The sequence below is a fragment of the Montipora foliosa genome, chromosome 3 (genome assembly GCF_036669935.1).
Source record: "Montipora foliosa isolate CH-2021 chromosome 3, ASM3666993v2, whole genome shotgun sequence".
In the NCBI taxonomy this organism is placed as follows: Eukaryota; Metazoa; Cnidaria; class Anthozoa; order Scleractinia; family Acroporidae; genus Montipora; species Montipora foliosa.
In genome coordinates this window covers 58806301-58822260 of record NC_090871.1, presented here as the reverse complement: position 1 = coordinate 58822260, position 15960 = coordinate 58806301, and the positions used below count along the sequence as shown (strand labels likewise).

Below are 15960 nucleotides of genomic sequence, written 5' to 3'. Positions count from 1 at the left end.
CTATTCGAAGAACACAATATCGATGGATTGAAAGTTGCAATTCCATTTGCCGAGTAGGGAATTCTTCGGTGTAGAAAGCGTTTGCAGTAGATTATGGATCCGTAATAGATTCACCGAACGGTGGGTAAGATGTGATAATCGCAAGATTGGCGAGAAAGCCTGCTTAGAACTTGATATTTTAAAGAAAAGTGGTGAAATATAGAAAAATGCAGAGCAAAATGGCGGAGCTCGATAAAATCCGTCCGACCTTCATGACCGCTGACCGCTGAAGTGACGATGAATTGTAGATCTTACTGGAATCTTCTGGGCATCAGTAGAACAAGGCCCAGGTTGTGGTTGGGCACTGCCACTGAGCTAGATAGAAAGAGCCATGAAGTTGCAAGTCGCATCTGAGTTAGAAGATCTATAAATGGGACCTTTCGACCACCTATTTCAAAACAATAGCCTGGGCCTTAATTTCTTTCCTCGGGATGCAAAGGTGGTGAACGCCACTGTTGGTACATTGTATGTCATTGTGTGTGGAAATCTTCCAGGGAGTACCTAATTAGTTGAGAAACGTGAGATGAAAATTCCACTGTTCGTCGAGATAAGCAAAAACCCACAAATTAATAATACGTGTATGCCGTGGGTATCAAAAAAAAAAAAAAAACAGCCTTCCAAGGTCAAAGGCAGTAAGTACTCCAGTGCCAGCTACATGTAGTGGACACAAACTCGGTAGCAGTAGGATTCCAAAAATAAAACCCAGGTGAAAGGAACAAAACTAAAAAACCACGAGAGCTCCAGAACAAGCGACCAGCCATGGCGGCACCACTGACTGTAAAGAGCTGGAAAAATCCTTTAGCACGATTATGCAAAATATGATATGAAGCTGTTTTTGAGGTCTTAGTGCCAATCTGGTATGTCGGTGGTATGTCGGTAGTATGTTAGTGCCAATGTAGTATGTCGGTAGTAGTTGAAGTAATAGGGTTAGAGTTCACAGGCCTAATCAAGTATCGGGTCCGTTTGCAGACGGACGGGAGGGCATACATTGCACTGTACTCATGCAGCCTGTACTTTGGAAAACGAACGAGTGAGCGCAGCGAACGAGTTTGTTTTCCAACCAATTTGTTTATTGTATACAGTACATGTATATCTAACGAGAATGAAACATATACTTGAAATCACTTTTGTCAACTTTCTCGATGCCATAAGCATAAACACCGATCTAAATGACCGAGCGTAACAAAAAAATGCAAATACGGTTTGCCGTCCTGCAAAAAGAGCAGAAACAAGGCGAGGTTGTCTAGTCATTCTCCAATGGCGCTCACTGAGAGGCAGGAATTTGCCACATTTTGTGTGATGAGTCGTCTATGTTGTACTTCAATTTCAACTTTGGAACAGTTTGTTTTTGAACTGGTACAATTTTAATTGTACTGGTGCAAAAACAGTGAAAACAGTTTAATGTTTGTTGAACACAAAGAACACACTTCATTGCTAACAGCTGTTTGCCATTCATTTACTTTGTTCAAGATGTTACTGAAAATAATAATGTTTGCAGAGCATTCAGAGCAGGTCAGAAATAGCAAGACCTGTTGGAATAACTAATTTACACAATTTAAACCTTAAAACTTGTTCTAGAATGGTTCGCTTTCATGTAAGGTTAGGGACACTGCCCGAATCTTAGCAATTAAGGTTAAGCTTTCAATTTAGTGATTAGGGTTATGCACTGTATTATTAACAGTTGGGATTCCAGGAGGTGTATGACAAGTGCAGGTGACATACTGAAGACTCTCTCCTCCCATTGATCAAAATAACCATTTCTTAAGAAGATCAGAAGTTAACATTTTAAGGGATTCCAACCCTGTCACATACGGGTAAAAAAGGAAGGTTTTAGAAGTGGAGTAGCCACCCCAATGGGTGCCGCAGGCGTGAGCCTGTACGGGAGTTCAGAGCCAATGATGCTACCCTGGCAAAAATTCTAAGTAGAGTATGTGCCTCTAAGATGCCATTTCCTGTATTTTGAGATCACAGTCAATGGAAAATAGAGGAGTTTTTAACAAAGACACTCATACCAGCCCCTTATGGTGTGACAGGAGGGTTGGAATCTCTTACTTTTCATTTGTGTTTTGTCCTTCTTAATTATTATGAATAAATTATTCATCTTAATTTAGGTTTTGTGATTCCAAACGCTACTAGTCAATCATAAGTCAGGCAGATGCACTACTGAGATTTCTAGTTCTTGAGCCATTACTATAAATCACAACGTACATGAATGGTGCTTGTTCTATTCAATTAATCAACACACCTTGTACATCTCCAATCATGACCTTGGTGCTGTCTTCATCTGACTTCCACTGCTTTAGCATTTCTGGAGTCAAACAAAAACCAAGATAAACGAGTCAATAAAGAGATTGACATTGGGTTTTTACTGACTTGGTTTAATATTGACCCCTTCCCTTCATTCATTCCCTCCTTAGAATGACACTAATAGCTTCATGTTTATTTAACTTTGTCTGATAGAAGACAACTAAAAAAAGGCTAACCAATGTTGGCTATCTGCCAATACTGCAGCTGTGGCCTGTGTCAAAATATTATTATTGTATGTGCACTTACATGACTGTATGCTAGCCCCTTATGGTGTGACTAAACCAGGAGTAATTCAGTGTGATGCTTTTCAAACTGGACTTCAGGTGCAACCCTGTTGCATCAAAAGCACCCAGTGCTTTTCAGTTCTCATGAGATTACCCAAACTGTCAGTATGCAGAAACAGAAAACTAGCTCAATTTTATAGACTATAGCCAGCTAGTGGACACAAACTCGGTAGCAGTAGGATTCCAAAAATAAAAACCAGGTGAAAGGAGAAAAACTAAAAAGCCAAGAGAGCTCCAGAACGAGCAACCAGTAATGACACCACAACTGACTGTAAAGAGCTGGAAAAATCCTTTAGCACGACTATGCAAAATAAGATAGGAGGCTGTTTTTGAGGTCTTAGTGCCAATGTGGTATGTTAGTAGTATGTTAGTGCCAATGTACAGTAATGTCAGTAGTATTTGAAGTAATAAGGTTAGAGTTCACAGGCCCAATCAAGTATCGGGTCTGTTTGCAGACGGAAGGGAAGGTATAAATTGCACTGTACTCATGCAGCCTGTACTTTGGAAAATGAATGAGTAAGCGTAGCGAACGGGTTAGTTTTCCAAACAATTTGTTTATTGTATACAGTATACCTAACAAGAATGAAACATATACTTGAAATCACTTCTGACAACTTTCCCAATGCCATAAGCTTACATCCAGAACAGCAAAAAGATTAACACTGATCTAAATGGACGAGGGTAACAAAAAAAATGTAAATCCGGTTTGCCTTCCTGCAAAAGGTAGACAAAATATCACTTCCCATTCATAATAACCAAAAAAATAAGGGAGACTTCGTAAATACAAAGTGTGGAATCATTTCGCTTGTCCCCGAATTACTGTCAAGCCCTGTTTACAAAAGCAATTTTTATGTGACCATTTTATGTAGCAAACATATTTGATCGTGTAGATAGAACACCAAATAATTGTTGACAATTCACACTTAAGTGGGCCCGAGCAATACCTTTGGTCAGCTGCAGAGATAAAGCACAAACAAGGCGAAATTGTATGGTCGTTCTCCAATGGCGCTCACTCAGATGCAGGGATTTGCCACATTTTGTGTGACGAGTCGTCTATGTTGTAGTTCAATATTTTAACTTTAGAACAACTTGTTTTTGAACTGGTACAAAATAGTTTGAACTGGTACAATTTTAATTGCACTGGTTCAAAAACAGTGAAAATAGTTTAAATTTTGTTGAACACAAAGAACACACTTCATTGATAACAGCTGTTTGCCATTCATTTACTTAGTTCAAGAGGTTACTGAAATACCGTAAAGACTCGAGTATAAGCTACACCTCTTTGCTTAAGTTTTGGGCCAAGAATTGCGGGTGCAGCTTATACACGAGACCATTGCTTTCAGAGGGAGTAAACTGGCTTGTAGGGGTCACAAATTGAACTGAAAACCTTCAGCAACTAAAGATTAAACATATTGAAACCTGTGGTTGAAACCTGCTTTCGGTAGAAGTGGTGGCTCCTAAAGGAGCCATTTGTTTGCATCTCTAGTAGTTCTTTCAAGCGTTTCATTTGCACTTTGTTTGAGCAGTTGAACTCTAATTGGCATGGAATCTCCATTCCTCCACACAGCTGCTTACAATGTCGTCTACAACCGATCACCTCAACACTGATTTTTTCCACTACGTGCACGAAAATACCACGCTATTCGGGAGAACTCGCGAGGAAAATGGCCGACCGTTTCATTGCCCTTCACTACTTTCACGGCGTGTTTGTCCATGGGTTTTTAAACTTTCGCTTAGCAACATGTTTTTCTCCGATCTATGGCTTCCAAACGTCTTGATAAACACGATATCCAGGTACGTTTCCATGTCCAGATGTCACTCCAATCCTTAAATGACTATGTGGTTGCTAAGCAAACGTTTTACATCCTTATCCCGCGCTTTTTTCGTGCAAATTCTATCGTTTTCATCTCATCTAGTGTGGGCTTTAGCAATGAAGACAATTGTTGTCAGTCACAAGGAATTAGGAAATTGATTAAAAAGAAGCTTTCAAAAAGCATTTTCAGAGTTGATTAAAGGGCAACTGACGGAAAAATAAGTATATTTTTTATCGTCAATTTGATTAGCCCTTAGTACAGATACTCGCTTTTTGGCAAAAGCTTGACGTCATAAGCAAAAGCAAATTAAATAGGATTTTTTTTCCACGATCGTTTTGCGGCCATTTTGAAAACGTTTTCGTTGTGGTCACGTGTGGTCATTACGTCATAAGTGTGGAAGAAGCAGAACAGTCATCAAATCCCTCGGTTTGCATCGCGTACAAGTTGCAAACAAGACTTACGTTGGATGTCGTCAAACAAAAATTATCCGAGATGAGGCACAAGATACGTTCATTATTTATCTTTTTTCAACCACGGATTAAATGAATCGACCCATTTGTAAAAAGATAAATGTAAACATTGTAACATTCGTAACTCCATGGACAGCAGTAGTCGCTTGCTTGCTATCAAAACATAACGGCAATAAAGCACGGATTGCTTAGACCATTAATTTCTTTACATCAGCAAAGTTGTAAGTTGTACATTCTAAAATGTTCTACACTGTTCGAGCAAAATGCGGGCCGAGACATAAGCAAGCCGATCAGCTTTGATAATTGTGTAGATGGGGCTCAGTATTGATTAAAGAGATGAACATTTTACTGTGTCTTTAAGTCGGCAACGTGTAACATTTAAAAATGGAAGACATACATGTTGAATACAAATAATGTTAATGAATGAAAGCCCAAATAAACAAAGTGAATGCAAACGAGTGATTGCGCAATTTTGTGAGACGTGAAATGTCCTTACTCAAGATCTTGCAAGTTATGAATGTAAACGTACAAATGTAGATATGTGGAAGCTTAGATGAGGCAACTATTCATCAATGACAGTTTATAATTGAAAGGGTCATGAGAGAGAATTAGAGGCCTTCTTACAGTGCAAATTAGGAATACATCTCGAAAGACATTCTTTATTCTCCCAAAATGATGTGTTGTTGAATAGTTTTCTAAAGTAAGGCTTGTTTGATACCTTCTCACCTTATTGTGTAATATGTTTTAAAGGAAATTCCTAGATTTCTATAAGATCGTGAAAAGCCAGAATAAACCGTCTCTCAGGCTGATAGCAAGGTCAAAATAGATAGGCATGAAAACACAACAACATGATTGATTTGACACATGGGTGCATCGTTTGCATTAGAAACTTCACAAATAAACAAAAGAGACATCGTTCTGCTCTTTTCAAAGGGTTCAAATTAGAATTCCACACACCCTTTTCAGTGAAATTTTAGAGCCGGCGAAGACGGAAAAAGAGCCTTTTTAACAATTTGGGGAAATTGATATCACGAAACAAAAAGGCACATGGAGGCCAATTATGTTGCAACACTAACAGCTTCTGGAATTGTTTGTTTCTCACGAAAAAGTGAACAATGTGGCGCGTATTCTTATTTGAAAAAATAAAATGAAATGGCACTGGTGCCAGTCCTTCTGCAATGTAAATTAATGTGCACTGAAGCGAACCTAGTGAGTACATAAACACGTAAACAAGTAGCAACAGCATTTCCGTCTGATCGAAAGGGGTTTATTGAAGATATATATAACAAGACGCCTACTAAGGCGTATCCGTGGGATGCACAAACAGTTAACACAAATTGTCCAGTTACAGTGAACGTCAACTACGGGTAAATTTCGGAAATGGCGAGAGATTACCAGAAAGATAAATACAGTTTGTGTGTCATTTAACTTGAAGCCTTCTTTGTTGTAAAAACCCTTATTACATATGCTGCGCGTTGTGGGATATTCGTTTGCTATTTTCTCCGTATTACTTTGTAACAACGTAATAGCTTGTTTTCTCTATTTCCCTTTTGCATTGAGCAAGGGTCCTAATACAGAACCTTGTGGCACACCATAAGAGCACATAAGAGCACGTAAACTTAGCAGAAATCATGCAACCAATCGAGGTTGTTTGGGTATTATCAAATAAATAAGATTTGACCAGTTCATTAATTATTCTCCTAAAACCAAAGTAATTAAGCTTATCGAGTAGAATTTTATGATTTTAAGTATTAATGGCTTTCTTAAGATCGATAAAAATACTACAGGTAACCAAGCGTTGTTCCATGTTTCTCTGAATAGCTTCGGTAATGTCAACAATAGAGGTTTTGCACGGCGGCCATGTTGCATGGCAGGAACAATAGATTCTTTTTCCCATGGGAACAAGTGTTCTTTTTAATGCGAAACATTTTCATTGTTCCTGCCATGGAACATGGCCACCGTGCAAAACCTCTATAGCATGTTGGGTAGAATGACCCTGGCGAAAGCCATACTGTGAGGAATATAGAATAGAATGCAGATTGATAAACCTAATCATTCGATTATAAATTAGCTTCTCAAACATTTTATTAAAATTTGAGAGTAAGGATATAGGCCTATAATTTGAGGCATCAGTCTCATCATCACTTTTAAATATCGCAATTACTTTAGTTATTTTGAGTTTAGACGGTTAAGCTCCTAAAGAAATAGATATGTTGAAGATCTCGGCTAAAAGAGGGGAGATGATGTTACTCGCACACTTCAAAAGCTGCGCAGGACATGAGTAAAGACCATGCGTTTTATCGTTGGAGAGAGACAAAAATTCAAATTTAACCTCACTTGGTTAGACAGGCTGAAAAAAAAAGGACAATTAGGTGATTTGGATCTAGGAATAATAATATATTCAAGTTGAAATGGAGTGACGATTAGAACAAAGTAATACATCCATTTCAAACCACGTTGGACAGAGTGAAAAAGCTGATATGTAAGAAATGCTCATTGTATGACTTTTTTTTTTCCACCTAGATTTCCAACATGGTCCAATTGCCTCTATCGCCTTATTTCAGGTCATATATACCTTTTGTTCGATGAGAAGCCAGCGAAGACGATGGAAAGCTTTCGCTTGCAACAAGGAGCTGACTTTGTTCACTAGCAGAAACATCTGTCAAAAAGTTCAACCACAGATCACGTAAAGGTGGCATTCGCATACACAGCGCATACAATACAAGATTATTGGAATAATAATCTCATTAGTTCTGGCCCAACAACTCTTAGCAGCAGGGAGCCATTTGATTGGCCCTTTTGGGTATTCCTCTAGACAGCGGGCACCAAAACTAGCGACTGTTAGCCACTCACAATACATTAAAAAAAAACGTCTACATGTACTAGGTTTCGTTGTTTGGCAAGATTCTATGAAAAGGATGTCCTTGACAAAACGTTAAGACTGCAAAAGTAGTACTGTATCTACATCAACCACTGCCAGAAAACCTTAATTCAAAGAGCTTCTCAGTCAGTTAAATTTAGAATCAGATTTAAACTTGCTTCAGTTTAGATGACTTTACCTGAATGTTGCTTAGACTCTTTGTATTCTCCTCTTGCTTTCTTTTGTGAAAGGCCATGATCAGTCAAAGATATATCTGTAAATATTTAAAAGTAAAAATCTGTACCACCTGGGGAGGAGGCAGAATTCATTTTTTGCCTTAAATAACAGAAGGTCAGAGGAAAGATTCAGATGCTCACTCAAAATAATCCAAAGACCTACTAGGGTCGATAATTATATTTTTCAAATTCATGGAATGCTGATGGTGTCCCCCATACCCATCAGTGGTTATCAATGTCTTCAAGTGTACAGAGCGTATAGGCATATGACGTCACAAGGACCAAATAGAGAAAGCGCTGTCAAGTTGATGTCAAGAAACTAATCCTCCGTTTAATAAACTCCTCTTCTCTTACGCAAAGACAACATATTTTTTGGTCAGTTAACCAAGGCACCTTATCACGTGAGTAAACAGGCTCTATTCGAGAATTGTCCTTCCAACAGCTAATTTGTACTTGTCAGAATCCTAACGATTCTACCTTTTAGATGTAGGTACTCACGGGATTTTCTCTTTAATTTGCCTTGCTCTTCTGATGACATCTGAGGCTCGCAGGAAGCATCTGTTGAAATACATACGGGCGAACAATACGTGAATCGCTCGAAGCTTAGAAAAATAGTAGTATTACACTTTCAATTCGAGCTGACTATCAACGGATATGATACTGACTTCTGAGTGTATTTTTTTTCTATACAGCGTAGTAAGGGTTTAGTCTCACTGAACTACTTTTTAGCTTCATTTCCCATCATACTTTGAGCTAGTGAAGCTGTCATTCTAGTTTATGTCTACATGATAGCAAGATGATCGACTAAGTATCTATTTGAAACGATTTTTATATAAAGGGACTGAAATACATTGTTAAGTCATACCATTAACTAAGTTGATCATCTTTTTGATAAGATCTTTGCACTGCTCAGACCAGCTATATTTCGTTCCATAGGAGTCACGCAACACCTTAGCCTCATCAAGCCTTGTCTGCCTGTTTTTGTTCCAGATATCCCTGATAGCTGCTGTCCATGCATTGGGATCCTCAGAATCAATGACGAATGAAGAACCAGATGGTACATTGCACAGGGCTTCTCCAAAGCCAGAGTTCTTGCTGACGATCACAGGTAACCCAGCTGAGAGAGCCTCCAGACCTGTCAAACCAAACCCTTCTGTTCTGGAGGGCATAAGTACAAGATCCACCTCACAGAATAATTCCTTCAACTTTTCACGGCTTTCGACATAGCCTCTCACCCTAAGGCGATTTTTAGGAATACCGCATTCAAGCAATCGATTTGCGATCTCCTCGTGTTTTCCATCGTCTGCTCCGACAAAAACAAGCTGAATGTCAGGCAATACCGCAACAGATTTTGCTGCAATGTCAAATCCTTTTAACTCAAAGTCTTCAGCATCTCCACGACCAAACACCAGGACACTGCATTGTTTTCTTTCCTCAGAAACTTGTTGAACACTAAAATATTCATCAAAAATACCAGGCGTGAAGTTGAAAACACCTTGATCTTTTTGACAACTGCGGAGGTATTTGCGAAAGGCCTCTGCCAACTTGGGCCCGACTCCTAAAACAAGATTAGCCGTCTTGCACAGTTCTACTTCAACAGTGTGCTTTTCTTCGCCCCTTGAGATTGGATTCTTGTAACATTTGAACATGCTTAGTTCCTCTGGGTCAGTGTGTATGACTTGTATCCACTTGCATTTGTGAGAATTGCGGATAACTTGTGCTTGGCGACCAAGTTTCACTCCATGACCAACAATGACGTCTATTCGCAAATGCTCTGGTGGAAAGCTAAGACACTCCAGTTCTTCATACCCTAGCAGTCGTGTTGCCTCAAGAATCTTTATGTCATGGCTGCGAGCTACTTCCTTATCCTCCTCAGAGCATTTCGGTAAAAAGTAAGTGATTTCGAGTTCTGGGAATTTGGCCAGCTGTATGGCCAGCTCTCTGTTGATTGTGGAAAGTCCGCCTTTACTGGATCCCCACTCAGAAGCCAAAATGGTGACTCGAACTTTGTTGGGGCCAAGTTCTTGAGAATGCTGCCATGAGCCTGACGCCATAGTTAAGTGTGGTGTTAACGCTGCTGCATTGGGTGGATGAACCTTGAGCCAGGGCTATTCCGTAACCTTAACACACATAAATAGAAGAAATTAGCAGACACATTTATTATGGTGGACAAAAATGCAACTCAGTAAAAGAAGGGAGTCGAGAATGTCAAGAATGGCCCAGGGAAAAGCAGTTTCTCAATAACACAGGGGAACAAGTGGTTTAACTACTGAGCAATGGCTATGATTAAATCAACAAGATGTCTTTTTAGTCCTTCCCGCCACCTAAAAACCTTTTTTATTAATTACAAAACTATTGTCATAAAACGTTTGGAAGTTTCGCCAGCTAAAAACTTAACTACTACTTCCAACATGGGCAACCTCTAGAAACTTCTAACTTTCATGTATTCATAAAACTGTTTTGCAATAATAAATTATGATGATCATAATGCTGCTTAGCTATAATTTTTTTCTCTGATCCAAAATTCTCCTATTTATAAAGTAAAGTGATCCCAAAGTGTTTATATTGTGCTTTGTGATCTGTTTGTTTCTGTGTATGTGCGTATGCTGACCAAAGTTTGTATTAATTCATATGTACGAAACTGGCTATCTATCTTTCTAACTTTGTAGTTATTCGAGGTCGCCTGTCCCAGCCCTTTCTCTTTTTTAACTTATTAAATGTAATTATATCCTGTTTAATGTGTAGGGTAATAAAGGATTGTTTGTTTGCCGTGAATGAGTCTCACTGGTAAGTAGTAATAAGCTTGTAAGATAACTGGGCACGCGACCTTGCAAATGCTTGTATATGACACAACACTTGGCTAGCTTAGCATTTGCAAAGAAAGGAATCGATTTGAGTTTGTTAAATAACTGAACAGAACATAGGGTGCATAACTATCAGCACCAACGATGATGCTTGCTGCTCTCTTTTGTAGCTTTAAAATACGATCTAGACAATGTTTATCACAGTTTGATCAGATAACACTAACATAATCTATCACTGGTCTAATAATAGCATTATAAAAGAGAACTCTATGCTTTATTTCCCGGCAATGACTACAATGTAATCTTTCTTAAAATTTCAATTGATGTGCTGCGATAGTTTCTTACATAACTAATCAACATGCTATTCAAATGTCAGTTCCCTATCAATTTCCAGACCTGAGAGCTTTGTACATTGTACGTTTTCAAGTTGCGCTCCATTAACAGAAATAGTCATGTCATTAGGGGTTCTGTTGGAAAGACGTTTGCCACAGATGGTAAGAACGTTTGTTTTCTTCTCATTACACTGTAAGCGGAAGCTTGCTATAGCTGCAGCCCAATGAACCGTTTCAGAAACTGCTGCATTTAAGGATATTTGCAGACGATCCATATCCATCCAATTGATGGAACAAGTTAATGTCGTGTCATCAGCATATGAAGACCAGTATTAGCATAACAGACATGAAGTAACTAACACTGAAGCCCATGAAATTTAATTATTAGCATCTGAGGGAATACAGTCCTGTTGGGAGACCCAGGGAATAAAACAAAACTGTTGCTGACAAACTGTGGTCCACTATCCCGGTGGGGGTCAGTTTGTTATCCAACGGTCTTAGCAGTGGCCACTTGAGTGTCAAGTGCATCTTTCAGAAGGTGTTTTCTTGGGATCGAGTGAACAAACTACAGTCTGAAGTTGCTTGCAAGACTGCTATTGCGTTGATGGTGGGTTGAAATGAAAGTTAAATCTTTGTCAATTGATTCTGATGTGAAATTGTGAAATTGTGACCATGGGATCATTTTATCTCAGAATACATGTCTTTCACTCAGTTTGGTGGGCTCCCGAGAACAGAGTGTGAAGCCTTTCAATTTATAACATGGTGGGAAACTGAGAAATTGAAAAATGGCTCAGATTATGTTGGATCTGGAAAATCAGCAAACAGGAAGGAAGCTACCCACAATGGCAATAAAGTAAGGCTTTTTAATTGAGAATTCTTTCATATAATTATTTTCTTAAGCCTTTTACCGTGATTCCCAAACAAATCCTTATGTTGTTGTCGGCCATGTTGGCTTCCCTCACACTAACCTTGGGGTGCATCTGGTTTGAACGTTATTCGACGAACTGTTTGTCTGACATAAGTAAAACCTACTGTTAAAGTTGCAACGTATGGAAAAAGGGGATAATGATAATGGTAATGAATTTATTTACCCCATTTTCTCTTAACATATTCAAATGCGCTTTAGAAGCAAGCGATCTATGGATGAGATTGGACATCAGCATATACAGGTGCGGCTTGCAGCGGCTATCAGTCTATTAGCCATCTCACCCAGCACATGAATGAATGAAATGACGCCTGACCACAACACCGGGAGCTCCATGCCCTATTCTTTACGAATAGTGTGTGGGTTCTTTTACATCCCACTGGGTTGTGAACATTCAAGGGTTGTGAGACAGGGCCTACGGTTTATAGTCCTTGTCTGAAAAGACTTGAAATTCTTAACCATTTGCGGATGTAATGACAGTAATTACAAATGCAGCACTTTCTTCTCAGTTATTTTAAGACCCTGAGTGTTGGTCCGGCTGGAGTCTAACTCCCGACCTCCCGCATGGCAGCCTGATGCTCAACCAACTGAGCCACCGGTGCACGGTGACAATGAAGAAGAAGAAGAAGAAGAAGAAGAACGGACTTCGGAGAGATGCAAACACCTTTGACTACAGCTCTACTTTCCCTTTCAGTCCAGAAAGAGTTAAAGCACAAGGATACACCTCCTTATTAAGACCTATCTTAGAATATGGTAGTTCTGCATGGGATCCCTACAGGATGTACCAAAAAACTGGCTTGAACAAGTACAGCGAGGTGCTGCGCGTTTTGCTACTAAAACATATTCAAGACAGGAAGGATGTGTTACCCAAGCATTAAACCATCTTAATTGGCCAACAATGAAGCATAGAAGGTGTCAGTACGAATCACGGCCAATTTGTAGCGCTACACTTTTATTCGCTGAACGTCGAAAACTCTCCAATACAAACAGGTATATAAAGCAATAACTCGGTCAAACTACTCATCAAATATCCAGTTCCATTGGACGTCCTTGACTGTGTAGGTGCGAGAGACAGACAGAAAGAGGTTTTCTAATAAAGAGAAAGGATTTCAACAAATGTCACAATGTTTCTAAATAAGCGGCAACAAAAACTCTGAGTTCTTACCGCACTGTTCGGCTCCAAATTGACATCTTTGCTACTCTTACAAACAAACCTGAGCACATGGCATCAAAGACTCACAAAAAAAAAAAATCACGTGACATGAGACCAAAATTACTTGGGGGAGTTGCGAGCCACTACACAGCCAAGCAGCAATAAATAGACCACATTATGTGAAACATAAAACTGTAACGAAAACTAGAAACTTTGATCCGATGAAGTTTATTCCGGTACAAACATCATGCGACAAGTATAAATACAGTTTCTGGCCTAGAATAATTAATGACTGGAACAGTTTACCGCCAAATATCATAAATATGACCTCAATAAGTAATTTTAAAGTAGCTGTAAATGCGGGAGGTGCGGTGGCCTAATGGTTAGAGTGCTTGACTCTGGATCAAGTGGTCCGGGTTCGGGTCCTGGCTGGGGACCTTGTGTTGTCAGTTCTTGGGAAAGACATTTTACTCTCACGGTGCCTCTCTCCACCTAGGTGTATAAATGGGTACCGGCAAAATGCTGGGGGTAACCCTGCGATGCAATGGCATCCCATTCAGGGGGGAGTAGAAATACTCCAAGTCGCTTCATGCTAATGAAACCAGAGATAAGTGCCGGCCTGATGGGCCTTCTGGCTCGTAAGCAGAGCCTTTACTTTACTTGTAAATGATTATATCTCTGCTCAAGTTTTAGTTCCACCAATTGTTATTTATTTCATTGTTATCATACCACAATTATTTATTACATGTACCTTTTATCTTTGCAATTTGCACTGGAACTTGCTAGATAACCTAATAGGGTTTTGCAAATTAATTATGCAGATGTCACTTAATTGTTGCTGTAAATGTACGATTATCATTACACAGTACTTTTCTATGTAATCTTAGACGTCGACAAGAGCGACCTCTTCTCGTTTTCTCCAAATCATACTATTGCTTTATGCTTGAATAATACTCCAAACCCAGGGCTCGACACTAACGGTAGCCAACTAGCCACAGGCTAGTGAAATTTCAATTTTCAGGCTTGTAGATTTTGAGTTTCCACTAGCCATTGGGGCTAGTAAATATTGTGAAACAGTGGAGTTCTGGACGAAAACAAAAATGAAAATTATTTATGGATAAGGCAAAAGGAGAGAATAGAGACTAACAACACAAACTGTGAGCGGATGCTATGGAACTTACTGCCTTAGAAAATGATAAGTTAAAAAAAAAATGAAGAGGAAACCAACGCGGATTACAGTTTCCCCACGCCACGTTACAAGCGATTAATCGCGTGTGAAATCATGCGGAACGTCACGGCTGCTGTGTCCATATGCGCGTAACTCTGTCGCAAACAATCGCAAGCACCTTCCGAGAGCTCGATCACAAACAGTTTGCATAAATGAAACACCTTTTACGTTCATCCCCGACCAATGATCGCAAACAAGACGCAAGAGATTTTTTGTTAAGTCTTGTTGGCAACGAGTAGCAATGCAAAAGCGAGGAAACAACGATATGGAAGCACAATCGTAAACTGTTTCTGATTCTTTGCGATCAATCGACGATATTTTTGTGCACGTGATACGTTTTGATACGTTTTGACGAATTAGAGGTAAGTATAAGTAATGAAAATGGTGTCCGAGTTCGATTGTGGCAATGAGGATACTCCTCAAAACAGTGTGAATTTAATGAATATCGTAAGGGAATACCCCGCCAAATATACCTGTAGTAAAGTTCTTGATTACAAAGGGCCAGTTCCTCCAGTATAATTTGATAGTGGCTATGCTGTAGCCTTTGCTGCTCCTCGAAAATGTATCGGACCCAGAATCGGTGACGTTTCTTGACACTTCGTCTCTGCCTTCTTCTCCGCAACAACTCCAACATAAGAAGTTGAACACGACGCAAAAACTAATTCTGCTTTTATCTTTGCGCCCTTTTCTTACGATGTCATGAGATCAAGTTGCGTAAAGCAATCACGCATATGGAAAACAGGATCGCAAACACAAACACAAAAAGTGACAGTGTTTGCAAATCGAGCCAACGCAAACTGTTTGCGACGTTGTTACGTGTATATGGAAAGAGATCACATACTTGTTTAGAAATTGAATCCAAATATAATTTATTTCAAATTAAAAAAAAAAAGATAATATGGAACGTCTTATCTCGTTTACTAGGAATGGTGAATCTCACATAAGAAGAGAGAAAACGTGCTCGTGAGCACTGTGGCCGCCGAATATTAATTGACTCTGAAAACCATTCAAGCATAAAACGCACAGACTGCTGTTTAAAACTATTAAAAAGAAAATCTTATATGAGGGCAAGTATGTCCTTTCGAATTTCCTTTCGATCTAATTTAAGATCATATTTTTCCGCATTCCGCTGCTTTTGTGCTTCATGCATGGAATGGCGCTTGCAGGTTAAATTTCAATCGCAAGTAGCTCTAATCAAAGGAACAGCGTTTCCACAGAGTTCCAAACAAGCAGTTTAGCAAGTATATACGGTTTATTTCTTAATTTACTTTACTCCGCATTTTTCATATTCCAGTGCAGTCTTGAGTTGCAAAGTTTTGGCAACGGTTCTGTGAGAATTGGCCTCAAGGCGACAAATCTTTGGCTTCATAAGAAAAATATGGGAAGCCGTACACTCCAGCATATTTGCACCACTGTTGCGAGGATGGATATGAGAACATGAGAATATTTACTAAAAGCGCGAGTTGTGTTTGCAATTGTGGAATTTTTTTCGTGATAGGTTTTAAAAA

General features: G+C 39.3%; 1 protein-coding gene across 3 annotated transcripts in view; it reads right to left on the bottom strand.

Moving 5' to 3' along the window:
- Nucleotides 1-15960, bottom strand: part of LOC137997813 (NLR family CARD domain-containing protein 3-like) — a 35980-nt gene that overhangs the window by 19333 nt on the left and 687 nt on the right. For 2 of the 3 annotated variants that reach the window (XM_068844077.1, XM_068844078.1), the window contains 5 exons: nt 8876-10130; nt 8509-8568; nt 7974-8048; nt 7490-7573; nt 2285-2347 (listed from right to left, as the gene is read on the bottom strand). In XM_068844077.1, coding sequence (XP_068700178.1) covers nt 2285-2347; nt 7490-7573; nt 7974-8048; nt 8509-8568; nt 8876-10064 — 1471 coding nt within the window. In that variant the 5' untranslated portion in view covers nt 10065-10130. The remainder of the gene's footprint in view (nt 1-2284; nt 2348-7489; nt 7574-7973; nt 8049-8508; nt 8569-8875; nt 10131-15960) is intronic. The other variant, XM_068844079.1, reaches the window with a different exon arrangement.